At 40.9% G+C, this 14,213-nt stretch overlaps 1 protein-coding gene across 3 annotated transcripts in view; it reads right to left on the bottom strand.

Moving 5' to 3' along the window:
• PLCE1 (phospholipase C epsilon 1) overlaps positions 1–14,213 on the bottom strand; it is a 364,525-nt gene that overhangs the window by 22,969 nt on the left and 327,343 nt on the right. For all 3 annotated transcript variants that reach the window (XM_061162214.1, XM_061162213.1, XM_061162215.1), the window contains 4 exons: positions 12,114–12,235; positions 11,100–11,217; positions 5,555–5,686; positions 4,129–4,419 (listed from right to left, as the gene is read on the bottom strand). In XM_061162214.1, the coding sequence (XP_061018197.1) occupies positions 4,129–4,419; positions 5,555–5,686; positions 11,100–11,217; positions 12,114–12,235 (663 nt within the window). The remainder of the gene's footprint in view (positions 1–4,128; positions 4,420–5,554; positions 5,687–11,099; positions 11,218–12,113; positions 12,236–14,213) is intronic.

Here is a 14,213-nt window from a genome sequence, read left to right as displayed (position 1 = left end):
CTCACAAGGGTGTCATAAAGATAAGCGAGATCATGTGCAAAAATCCCTACCCCAGCCTTTGGAACATAGAAGGTGCTCGATAAACAGTAGGTATCAAGTCATGATTATACTGGCCACGCTCATTTAGGTTTGAAGTCTGATTTCATTGGCATTTGTGTCTATCTCTGTAGCTCTGCAAAACTTCAAAGCACCTTTTTTAACTAAAATCTCACTTGGTGATTTGGTATATAAAACAGATCTACGTGCAGCTGCTCAGTCAGAATAAAGATGGGGCTTAAATCTAACGCTCCTACTGCCCCCTAGGGTGGTCCCCAAACTTCAACTAGGGCTATAGTTTTAAAACCCGTTTTAACCAAGAATGAATGTGCACAGATATATGTAACTCCATCAACCCTCTCAGTCAATGCATGGGATGGCAGATTAAGCATATCCTTTACCTTTGTGTCCTTCTAACATTAAAAACCCTGTGTGAAGTTGACACATTTTCATAATCATTATGCTTATTTGGGGGCTGGAAAAGTCATCAGAAAGTGTGTGATGATTATTCAGAAAAGCATAATAAATATTAATGGAAGTTTTTCTTTTGACTTGGGGCTGCATTTCTACATACTTGTAGGTCCTGGGACATGAGGGAAGAATCACTCTGACCCAAATGGAAAGAACTTTCAGGGGCTGTTGCCTATAATAACCAGGGTCTGCCTATCAGGATGAGGTCAGTTTCCAAACTTAAGATTTTGTTTTACTGAGTGTAGACCTAGGATACTCTGGTTTCAGATCACTGCAGACCTTCTTGGAGTTGATGGAGCCATTAGAAATCTTGGGAAGAAGTGACCCTAAGTCCATGGGCATACCTTTGGGGCACCAGGGTCCCCTGAAATTCAGGAAACTTAAGGCAAACAACCCATGGAACATATTTGGATTATTACAAGGGGTATGGGGAAGGGGTTATTTGTTATTTGGTTGGGATATTTCATGGAAAATCAAGCATTCCCTAACCCAGGAATTTTTTTTTTCCAAAAATTAAAATATAGTGATTCCAATGACGCTTATCTGTCTGTTTGGACTTGAAATTCACCTGGCAATACCTAGAAGGAATCTAGACCAAAAATCAAGAATGATAGGCTCTGCTGAAGCTCATCCAGACAGTGTTAGCGCAGCACAACATGCATTTATTGAGCACCTACTGTATGCAAGAGATTGAACTAGGCTCTACCCCCAGTGTGCGAGAATGAAGACCTTTTTTACAGATAGACTGAAACTGGACACAGTGTGAGCTTTGTCCAGCATGGAAGAGGCTTCATCATTACTGGCTACATTGAATCAAGAGAGGATCTATGGCAGCACTCCCTCCTGGGTTGGAAGATGACATAGAGAAACTTGAGGATGACACAGAGAAACCTGAGTGGGGTAGCTGGAACACGCACCCAGCTTGATTTGGGGAAGAGGCTGAGCCTCCAGGGGTGAGTGGAGGCCAAGCTGCAGCCTCCGTGTGTGCTTCCAGACCACAAGGAGGCTTGAGGAGGGCCCCATTCCTGTGTCCCCTTCAGCTGTGGCTCCCTCTGCCATCAGTGGAGCCAGTGTGTCTGCACCAGCCTCAGCACTTCAGGAGGAAGGACACGTCCCAAACCAAGTGCATTTCCATTTCCTTGAGAAAACCATTTAGCTAGTTATTTCAGTTCACTTAAAATATTTCCGTATCATCTCAACCAAGGGCGCCAGTGGACACAGGGCCACAGACGGGGCCAGAGATATAAACCCACAAGCCACTTGGGACAGACTGAAAAGAAATTTTTACAGCTTTGAAAATATTTCACTATTATTTCCACTTGCGAGTCCAAAGTGTACTGTTTTCATAACTTATCAAAAATACTTAATGAGAGCTAATGTTTGTGGAATGCTGTCCGCACTCCAGGCACTATGCTAAGTATGGTATTTCACCTGCATTATCTTATTCAATTTCAACTGAAAGGAGCAAATATAACAAGGGCGAGAAAATATGACTGATGTCTCTAACCAGGGTTGGCCACAAATGGGCTTTGGTGGCGCCAGTGCCAGGTGGCTGGCTGATCCCAGAGCTATAGCTGTGGTTTGACCTTGGCTGCAGACAGGGTTACGCCGTGGTGGATGGGTCAGCACGGTTGGTTAGGATCTGATTCGGTGCACGTGAGAGAAAGGCGCAGGCTGCTTGACTGTTCAAAGAGAAGAATCTGATTTTTGAAAGAGCTTTGAGGAAACATTCCTCATCTGCTCTTTCTTCATCTGCTGTAGCTCCCCACCTCCCCCCACATCTAAGTGGAACCAGAGAGTTTTATCCTCTAAGCTCTGAGAGTCCTTGAATTTATAAGTCATTCTGAGACCGTGAGCAACTTAATTGCTCTTTGTCTTGGTTTGCTTCTCTGAGAAATAGGGATTATAAAGGCTCCTACTTCTTAGGGTTGTTTCAGAGATTAAATGAGATAACAAGGGTCAAGAGTGAGCACAGGCTGCTGCTGTTTAGTCTCTCAGTCGTATCCGACCCTTTGCGACCTCATGGACTGTAGCCCACCAGGTGCCTAAGTCCAGGCAAGAGTACTGGGGTAGGTTGCCATTCCCTTCTCCAGGGGATCTTCCCAACCCAGAGATCAAACCGGGTCTCCCACATTGTAGGCAGATTCTTTACCACCTGAGCTACCAGGGAAACCCAGTGCACAGGGAGCCACCTGCAGTAAAAGCTAGCTTGTACTCGGGAGTTTTCAGCCTCACCCGTTATCCCCCGTGAGCATCTCATGGACAGAGGAGAAGTCCGAACACTACTTTCTCTGTCCATATAATTCAGACTTGTTTCCTTTGCATTAGCTGCTCGCTGAGCACTGACCATTCATCTCCATTTCAATCTCAAAGGGATGAGAAGAAGCTAAAATGGTATTAACTTGCAAAGTGTTTGGAAAGACCCTACTTTTTAACAGCAAGAAGAAAAAATGAGCAAGACGGTTACTAAAGAGTGTTAAGAAATCTTTACCCCAACAGGTCTTTAAAAACAAATTGGACACAGCTCTATCAATAGCAGTCCTATTTTTAAACAGTGCTTTAACAACCTAGATGTCCATCTGCAGATGGGTGGATAAGGAAGTTGTGATACATATACACAATGGAATATTATTTAATGTTAATTAAAAAGGAATGCATGTGAGTCAGTTCTAATGAGGTGGATGATTCTGGAGCCTATTATACAGAGTGAAGTAAATCAGAAGGAGAAAGACAAATACTGTATATTAATGCATATATATGGAATTTAGAAAGATGGTACCAACTATCCTACATGCAGGGCAGCAAAGGAGACACAGATGTAAAGAATAGACTTTGGACTCAGTGGGAGAAGGAAAGGGTGGGATGCTTTGAGAGAATAGCATTGGAATATGTACTTTACCATATACAAAATAGGTGACCAGTGCAAGTTTGATACATGAAGCAGGGCACCCTGGAGGGATGGGGTGGGGAGGAAGGTGGGAGGGGGGTTCAGGATAGGGGTGACACATGTATCTATACCTGTGGTCGATTTACGCTGATGCATGGCAAAGACCATCAAAATGTAATTATCCTCCAATTAAGGCAGAGACTTTTGCATGAAGCTTTCCTAGTGGCTTAGATGGTAAAAGCGTCTGCTTACAATGTGGGAGACCCAGGTTCGATCCCTGGGTCAGGAAGATCCCCTGGAGAAGGAAATGGCAACTCACTCCAGTATTCTTGCCTGAAAAATCCCATGGATGGAGGAGCCTGGTAGGCTATAGACCATGGGGTCACAAAGAGTCAGGCATGACTGAGTGACTTCACTTTCTTTCTTTCTTTCCAGTTAAAATAAATAACAAATAATAATAATAAAAATAAATAAAAAGTGCTTTAAAAATGGAGCAGGAACAAGAGACTATTCAGGACTCCTTGAGGTTTTTTTTTCCCTATCGCCTTAACTCTGAAAAGTCAAGAGTACAATTTAGTGTCTAATTCTCTTCTCTTTTCTGTCTTCTGTATTTTTACCCTCACATAGGCCCTAGTTGGGACTCTCGCCCCCTTGAAAACATGTTTTTTTTTGAGATGTAAGATGCAAAGGAGTGAGGGGAGAAGGCAGTCCTCTGGGAGAAGCAGGCCCATTACCATCTGTCTGGTAGTTGAGTGCCACGAGCTGTATCCCATGGAGCCAGAACAGGAGTGGGTTGGGGTTGGAAGAGTCGATGCGAGTGGCAGCCGGGTACGTCCTCAGCAGCTGGCAGGCGGTGTGCTGGATCAGTTTCTGAGAATACCTGCGACATAGACGTTTGGCGGCATTTTCATTCAGCGAGGAGATATGGTAGCATTTGGGAGTTCTAATGATAGCGCTGAGGGATGTGGTTGGGTTGACGGAGAAAGGAGAGTCCTCCCAGGCCTGTCGCATTCCTTCACAGGAACCTAAACCCCCCCAAAGATTAGCCTCAGATTAGTGCAGAACACTTGAGGTATTTTAGAAAGAGAAACCTGAACAACATCGCAGGCTACAATCACAGCACAGGACACATCGGCGTGCACCTAGAGTGTTACCTGTGAGTTAGTCCCCCACCTTGAGAGTAAAGGACAGCCGTTAAGGGTGTGCCTTTCTACCTGCTAGATGGAATGCTACCCATTCACGAGTCAATAAATAATAAAGCCAACTAGATCTTCCCCCCAAAAGGAACAGCTATAGAGTTTGAAAGTAAGTGTAACACCAATTTGAATTAAAAGCCCTAAAGTCCTTTGCCTCAGTACCTCATTTTCTTGTAGATATATTTGCACAGATATAAAACAATGTATGCATATGCAAGGTATTCACTCAGCAGTATTTTTTTACAGCACACACACACACACACACACACACACACACACACACAAAGCAATAAAAACCCAGGAAGCAACCCAGAAGTTCTACCAGTGAGAAATGGTTAAATAAATGGCAGTATATCCACACAACAGAATACCACAGGGACATTAAGGAGGGTAAGGTAGATTATATGTACAGAAAGCTATGCAGAAAGCTATAGTGCATATAAAAGTTATACATTTTCAGTTATATCCCATTTGGATTATCTTAAAAAGAATCTTATTTTTCTTGAACTAAACACAATAAACTTAATAGTGGTTACCTCTGGGGAGTAGAACTGGGATGTTGCGAGTGGAAAGAAACTTTAATAATACTCTATAGTTTGAGTTTTTTAACTACGAGAATTTATGACTTTGACAATAAAAAGTAATTAGACATAAACTGGATATATCTTCTGGAATTATAATGGGGAAGAGTACAGTTCCAAGAACCATGAGAAGGTTCCAAGGTGGCTCTAATTTTTACTTCTGAGGCAAACACTTTTAGAACATCTTCAGTGAAAGACTATTTTTTAGGAAGTTAAGAGGATAATTTTATAATTAAAAAAATATTTACACCACACTTAGATAATATGAATAATCATGACTATAAAAAAAAAAGATTAAAAATTTCCAGGGAAGTGCTTAGTGAAATCTCAGAATTCTCCAGCATGCATAATCAGGCAAAGATATTGTCAGAAGGTGACTTTACTTTTTCCAGATGTTTTGTTAAATGGTGCTGTCTCCCCGGGGCTCATTCTGCCCGGATTGTTGCCAAAAATGGACTTCCTGCTTTTCCTTTCTTTTCCTCTGCTAGAGCCAGATGCATTTAGAGTTGACAGGCCTGTTCCCATAAAATGAAAATAAATAAGCCAAAAACTACAAGCAAGGGAACTCAACATTTTCCATCCCTGCTAATGTTTATTTTGAAGTCCTGCTACTCCCTTCTAACCCAGTACAGAAGATCTACTAGCATTTTTAGCACGATTAATAATAGCATTGCAAGTAATGACAGTGAAGTTTTTATCTCTGTAGGCAAATGAGACAAGACCTTCAGGATTATTATAAGACGACCACAAAATCACACCCATACCTATTCGGTTATGCAACAGAAAGATTTTGAAAAATTGCAAGAAAAAAATCTTTTAGAGCCTAAACGATTAGACTCTAGAACCTAATTAGTGCAGTTTGGAGAGATGAAAGAATGGTCAAAGGCCTGAGCTGTCATATAATTGTGTGCTAAGTCGCTTTAGTCCTGTTCGACTCTCTGCGACCCCATGGACTCTAGCCTGCCAGGAACCTCTGTCCATAGGATTCTCCAGGCAAAACTACTGGAGTGGGTTGTCATACCCTCCTCCAGGGAATCTTCCCAACCCAGGGATTGAACCCACAGTCCCCAAAGTCTCCTGCCCACTCGCGGCAGTTTCTTTACCACTAACACCACCTGGGAAGCCCATATCATAACTGTCCAGAATCAATTCCTGCCCATAGGAACCTTGATTTAACATCTACCTTCTTGGCTCCTCAGCTGCCTTATCTGCAAAATGGGTGCAGTGATAGGAACTCATTCACAGGGTTAACCTGAGGATTAAATGGGAAACAGATTATGCTGATAACTATGTTTCAGGGCTTCTCTCCCTCACTCCTGGTCCACCCACTCTTTGGATCCTTCCTGGCCAGTGCTAGGGCACATCAGGAACTTCACAGGTATTTGCTGAATGAGGAAACAAATTCACACCAAACAAACCTGGCAGCTGGGCAGGATGTAAAGGCAACAGTGAAACCAGAGTTGCCTTCAAACTGGTCCCACTCTCTACAATTGTGCCATTAGAGAGTAATTCCTTTAGCTGAAGCAGTATTCAGGAAGGCCACTTTAAGATGAAAATAAACTTTCCAAGAATATCATGTGAGAAGACAGGAGTAAGTAGTGTTTAATAAGACTGTGGGCTTCCCAGGTGGCTCAGTGGTAAAGATTTTGTCTGCCAATGCAGGAGACCCAGGAGAAGCGGGTTCAATATCTGGATTGAGACAATCCCCTGAAGGAGGAAATGGCAAACCACTCCAATATTCCTGCCTGGAAAATCCCATTGACAGAGGAGTCTGGCGGGCTACAGTCCATAGGGCTGCAAAAAGTCGGACACAACTGAGCTCAGGAAGAGTGTAGACTCTGGAATTTAAACCCTGTTCCCTGCGGAGCGACCTCACACAAATTACTTAACCTCTCTCACCACTTATTCCTCATCTCTAAGAGAGTCCTGGTTAGGATTACATGAGATAATGTATATCTGCATACTTAGTAGGTTGTCCTGTTCAGAGAAAATATTCAGTGCAAAGTAGTTATGCAGCTTCTATATCTTTTTTTTCCTCTGAAGTATCTGAAACTGTGAAGATGCACAAACTTGAACAAGTGAATTCTTTATCTTAAAACTTTTTTTGTGAATTTTGCCCTCTACACAATGATGTAACAGTGGATTTTCTCCCGAGTAAAACCGATGAAGGGTCAGAGTGAGGGGCTGCATTCATTGTGGGGTTTTTGCACACACCCTGGAACATGCTGACATCCCCCAAGGGTACATGATCCCCTTTGAGGAGCCTGGGTGTTCTCTGGGGTGGGGTGAGCAAGCAAGAAAACAAGCGATGAGTGATCAAGAAAAGGGAAAGAATCTGGAGAGGCCCAAAGAAGTTATTGAAAGAGCAACAAAGACCCTTAATCTGCCCGGTTGGTCCCTTCACCAATGACAAGGACAACAACCATTTCCAATGAGCCAATTATTTTCTAGATAGTGTGCTAGTCACACTGTGCGCCTTATTGCTAAGTTATATAACAGCCTTGCAAGTTAGGGCTGTTTATACAAAAACCTTGCAAGTTACGCCTCTTTCACCAGTAGAGAACCCAAAGTGCAGAGAAGTTATAGAACCGCCCTGGCCAAGTCACCTGAGGAGTGACTGCCCGTGGAGCAGGTCCCTGATCTGGGGAAGGACGCGCCCATGGTCTTCATGGTGCTTCCCTGCTCTAAAGAACTTTTTGCATGGTGGCTCCTTGGGAAGGGACTTGGGATGGTGAAAGGTGAGATGCATAGACATTGATGATGTAGCAAAATTAAACCAACAGTAGAGCAAAGTGAACACTTTTAAAAATTATTATATTCATATAAATTTTTAAGTTGGATCTCAAAGAAATTCACACTGTAGGGTATTTTCCTCCTGAATTATTCAAACAAATCATAATGACAATAAATATTTAGAAGCTATTACGACAATGATTCGGGCAATGCAATTTAGTCATTACGAGAAAGGAAATAAATTTGGGGAAAAAATGTGAGAAACTTCAATTACTAAAAGAAAGGTTAAAAAGTGGGGGATTAGAATATAGCATACTTATAAAGGATGTGTGCTATTTAAACACTTTAAAAAACAGCACACTTGGAATTTTAAAAACAAGCCAAACAACCCCATGCTCTGCCTGTGCCTCGTCAGAAACTGTACCAAATGACCTTTGACCCTTCCACGATCCTCTATCAGTAGAGAAATGTAATCTTTCATGGTGACTTCAAATATCTCTGGGAACTTGTACTCTTTGTTGACTCAGTGCTTGAGAGGAAAAGACAGAGCCAGAGGAACATTCTGGGTGCAGTGGCAGCTAAATTTATAAAGAACAAGAGATGCAGTGAGTATGGTTCTTGGATGGAGTGGTCTTCACATTTGTTCCTGAGATGAGGGACATGCAGGCCATGAGGCTCATTGACAGTGAAAGAATTTTATCCCATGATAAGAACAATTTCACTAACTATAGATATGGTGTACTCATGAGACAGAAAGTCCGAATCTGTGAAACTAAACCTACATGGCCAGGTTCTTTCGTTTCTTTGAAATCTGTTGTTGTTGTTTAGTCTCTAAATCATGTCCGACTCTTTTGCGACCCCATGAATATGTAGCCCGCCAGGCTCCTCTGTCCATGGGATTTCCCAGGCAAGATTACTGGAGTGGGTTGCCATTGCTGGCTACTTATTCACTCTTATCCTCCTCAACAGAATATGCTAGCAGATAGGCAGTAGCAGCTGCCAAAAGTTTAAAAACAGTTTATATTTATATATTTTAAAAGATGGTAACGATAACCCTATATGCAAAACAGAAAAAGTGACACAGATGTACAGAACACACTTCTGGACTCTGTGGGAGAAGGCGAGGGTGGGATGTTCTGAGAGAATAGCATTGAAACAAGTATACTATCAAGGGTGAAACAGGTCACCAGCCCAGGTTGGATGCATGAGACAAGTGCTCAGGGCTGGTGCACTGGGAAGACCCAGAGGGATCGGATGGGGAGGGAGGCGGGAGGGGGGATCGGGATGGGGAACACGTGTAAATCCATGGCTGATTCATGTCAATGTATGGCCAAAACCACTACAATGTTGTAAAGTAATTAGCCTCCAACTAATAAAAATAAATAAAAAAGAAAAAAATAATAAAAAAGTAAAAAATAAAAGCAGTTTATAAGAGAAAATCTAAAATTGAGAAAGTTCTATGATTTTTATCCTCCTCTGGTGTGTGAAGAGACCACTGGTTATCTATTTTTTGATAGCCTAAGACCTCTGTCCCCTTTGCAGGGCAGAGTGTGAGAACTGGGTCTTAAGATAAAGCCTCTGGAAGCAGGATCTGCATCCAGACCACCTTGAAAAAAAAGAGGGTTGGTGTTTTAATTTCCCTCTCTAGGTCAAATTCATCCAAGCTGCTTACTAACATTTAGATGGGTGCCCCAATGCCAGCTGCTTTCCTGTCCTCAGAAATCTTGTACAAGGAAATCTTTCTTCTTAATAAGAGGAGATGAATTTTTCTGACTTCCAGATATTTATGGATTTCCTGTTTGCCCTCTGCCTCCTGCTGTTCCATTTCGATGAGCTCACTAGCAGCACACCCTAACAAGACAGGAGGGTAGTCCCAGGGTTAAGAGCAGGACTTTGGAGGCAGACGAGCTTCAGAATCAGAATTCTATCCTTTATTAACTGAAATGCACAATTCTGGGGGCAATGGTTTATCAGCGTAAGTTCACTTGTACTTCTAAAAATGGCCAATTGGGGAAATCTCCACTGAAATTTTGTCCTTGATCTTTGCAGTTTGGGTAGAGACTCACTACCTAGCTCAGGGATGGGGCACATGACATAAGTCCTAGACCAGGGGTCCCCAATCCCCAGGACATAGACTAGTAGTGGTCAGTAACTTGTTAGGAACAGGGCCCCATAGCAGGAGGTAAGGGGCAGGTGAGTGAGTGAGCAAAGCTTCATCCGTATTTACAGCCCTTTCCCATTCCAACTCCTATCAGATCAGCAGCAGTATAATGAATGTAATGCTCTTGAATCATCATGAAGCCTTCCTCTGTCCTCCTCTCCCACCCCTTCCCCCATGCAGTCTGTGGAAAAACTGTCTTCCAGGAAACCAGCTCCTGTTGCCAAAAAAGATTGGGGACCACTGCCCTAGACTGTCAGAGCATTGCATGTCCTTGATCACAGTGACTGGTTTGGGGATGGGCAAAAACCCAATGAAAAACAATGAAACTGCTGCTGAAAGTTCTGAAAGAGACTCATCCTGAAGCTGAATCTAGAAGCATGCAGTGCTGGCCTGCTGCAGCTGCCTTGCCACCATGAAGGAAAAAGGGCCAACACGTGGTAACCCAGTGAGAGTCAATGGGGTGATCCTATGAAGTGAAAGGAAAGCCCTGGATAGAGATGTATTTGAAACTTGTTTATCTCTTCATTTTTCAACACACAAGTCAATACATTTCTTCTTTGCTTATGCCAATTTCTGCCACTTTCAAAGAAAAGAGTCTTAACTGATATGCTCTGAAACCTTGGGCCAATTATTTCATCTCTCTCAGATTGTTTTATGTAAAAATAGGGATAAATCTGCCTACTGACAGAATTATTATGAAGTCATTTAAGATGATGTATGTAAAATATTTAATACAAATCCTGGTACTTAAAATTAAGTGCTTAATAAATTTTAGCTATTAGTTGTTGTGAATATTATGATTATTATTAACTATTATGAAGAGAAATGGTATGGTCTGAAAAAATGATAATATTATGGTATTATCCACATCAGCATCAAAGCAAATAATAATAATAAATATTTAGAAGGTACTGGAACAGTGATTTCTGCAACACATTTTAGTTATTTTGAGACCATTCACAATACCTGATTAAATAGTGTATTTGTATCTTTTGGTATCTTTAAATGCTATAAATGATACTGTCTACTCTTACCTGGGAATTTTACTGCTTGGCAATAGATGACAAGGTCAGAAAGCTCTGGTGCAATCTGTCTGCTTTCCTTTTTATTCTGAGGAAGATAAAATTCTTCTCCCAGTTCCATGTCATAAACCTATCAAGGGAACAATGATACTGGTTTACAGGGAAGGTACCCATCAGATCACTTACCTCTGACTCCCCAAAGCTCTTTGTTCCTCTCTTTTGTCATCAGTGTGTTTCACTTGCTCTATCTTATCCATATACACATTCTAACACCTTCCCTAGAGAAAAGCTTTCTGAGAGCAATGGCTGAGTCTAACATTTTTCATCTTCCCCCAGGGCATATAGTTCAGGGTCTAAAATGTAGAACATTATATGCATCTTTGTTGAACAAATAGATGATGGAGTATGTATCTTCTGTGGCTCAAATTCTTGGCACATTTTGTTATTTTGTTCTCCAACAATGTCACTGCAACTATCAATTTGCTCAAAGTCTAACACTGTGAGGCACTTGAGGACTGGGTCCAGGTATCTCATTTATTTTTCCATTCTTAGTGTCCTCCCTCTGCTAACACTTCCCAATCAGCCCCGTTTATCTTCTTGGTCATCCCAAACAACTTTAAAACTTCCGGCAATTCACTAAACATACCAGGCTGTCCTCCTGCTCTGAATGCCCTGTTTTAATCTGCTTCTCAACTTCATCTTCCAGATGATCTGATAACAATGTGTAATCACTGCTCTTTGTAATTATTTCCAAGCACTGTTGACATGTTTACTTCCGTTGCTAAATCACCGCCTGTGTTACATTAGTGCCTACCACATGCTACACCTCCAGTAGGTACTGGCTGGATGAATAAATGACTAACTTTCTATAAATGATAGAAGGGGGCCCATATCATCACTGACTTTGGCATTCAAGGGAAAGTGAGGGGAAAGGTGAAGGGAAGGGATAGGGAGGGAGTGAAATCCTATCTGAAACTGACAAGAGTACCATGTCCAAGTACAATGGAACAGAAACCATTCACCTACCTTTCCTTTGTTGCAAGCAGAGTTATCTGCTTTCTTTATCCTCTTGGGGATTTCTTCATTATACTCAAACTGAAGTTTGTCATTACATGATTTATTTTCAGGTCTGTCTTCTAGAATGTTGTCTGAAAATGAGTTGGCAGGCTTTAGTGAATAAGAACTGAATGCTTTACTTTAAGGTTGTGTCTACATCACTGCAAGAATATCCAGGTTCTTGTTCTTATCTGTAAGACTGAGGTGCTGACTACATGTTACCAAAATAATGGCTTAAATTTTTAAATTTTGTTAAATGATATATTCATTTTTGATTGAATGGACTAACTTACCAGTTAGTTTTGGTACCATATAGACATAATCTAAATGAGAAAACTTATTTTCGCACAATTAGAACTGTGCACAGATTATGGAAGATACCCTGTCAAGAAGCTCTCAGCACACAAGTTTGGGAAAGGTTGATTGGTTGAATCACTTCTTGATGGTACAGACATGATTTAATCACTCTCACTTAAAAACGAAGCTATTAGTTTCTTTTACCTCTAGAAATGTCAAAACCAGAGGGGAAAAAGGCATTGTTATTTGCCATGCAGTTTTCACAAATATACTTAATTGGAAAGTAAAGTTTTCATAATTGTCTATCAATTTATGAAGGGAAAATCTTAAGATGAAGAATCAAGATAGATTTAAACATTTCCAAAGTTTGACAGATAACCTTCTACTTTGCTCTTACTTTGGTATTTCTATTCAAAATGACTGTAAAGGTTTTAGGAAAATAAACATGATTATGTTCTTTTAAAATGACAAACAAGAAAGCTCATTTCTCACCCACAATTTACTATCTCATCAGACCACAAATGCTTAGACCAAAATATCCTTATACCAAATCAGGGCCATGCAGGCTGCCAAGAAATAAATTAGATCAATCAGTTAATGACATTTTTGTTCTTAAGTGTCACATGCGAATCAGACCTAAACAATAGAAAACAGAATGCTGACATTCATGCAGTTAAAATGCCAGGTTCAAATGGCTTTACCTTCCTGACTGTTAGGAGCAGGAGAAGCAGTAAGGACATCTGCTACAGAAAAATAGAATCAGAAAGGGGATAAAAGTAAGGAAAATTAAGGCAAAAAGCCAGATAAATTAAATTAAGGTATGAAGTAAAGCATAAATAACAACAGCTTAAATCACAACATAAATGAAATAAGAACTCTTCCACTGATTTAATAGTTTGACTATTAAGGGATGCAAAGACTAGCAATAAAAGAAGTGCAAACATTGTTAACATTAATCATGCTGCCACATTCACACTACCTATCTTCAGTTACTGATGGTCCTAACAGTCTGCAAAACACTTCATGTCGAATGGATAGAAATTGATTAATTTGTTAGAATCATGCAATCATTAGACTTCATATATATGAAGTCACAGAATATCTATATAAAGTTGTAAATTCAAATCTATAGTGCATGTTCAACGCTAGTTAAGATGTACAGCAAGGTTGGGGAAAAATTAATTGATATTGCTTTAATAAAATTTAATTGAATAAATATTCATTAAGAACTTACTGGCCAAAAGGCAGAGTAGTACTTCCTGAAATAAATGAGCCTCATTTGCAACTTCCTTTAGATTTTCTGTAAGTAATTTTCAGATAGTTCCCAGGAACTATCATAGTTTTATAGCCAAAAAAAGGTTTTAGAGAAATTTGCTCATTTTATATATGTGAAAACTGAGGACTAGAGTTGTCAAAGAGATAAATTGGGCTACCTAGGTGAGTTTTCAGCCTGACTTGCTTTCAATGGATTCAGAAAAGTGAAAGTAAAGGTGTTAGCCACTCAGTTGTGTCTGACTCTTTGTGATGTTATAGACTATAGCCCGCCAGGCTCCTAAGTCCATGGAATTCTCCAGGCAAGAATACTGGAGTGGGTTACCATTCTCTTCTCCAGAGGATTTTCCCACAGCTTTTGAGGAATAGGCTTTAAGAAATGATCTTGACTCCTTCCTGTTATCATGCTTTTTCAGTCTCCCAATTAGAGAATATGCCCCTTGTGTTAACTGACAGGATTTCAGGTCAGTTTTTAGTTGATGGTATGAAGCAGTCAGGGCT

This window comes from Dama dama, chromosome 15 (genome assembly GCF_033118175.1).
Source record: "Dama dama isolate Ldn47 chromosome 15, ASM3311817v1, whole genome shotgun sequence".
NCBI lineage: Eukaryota > Metazoa > Chordata > Mammalia > Artiodactyla > Cervidae > Dama > Dama dama.
Note: the sequence above shows the minus strand (reverse complement) of the source record. Positions and strands in the feature narration are given on the sequence as shown.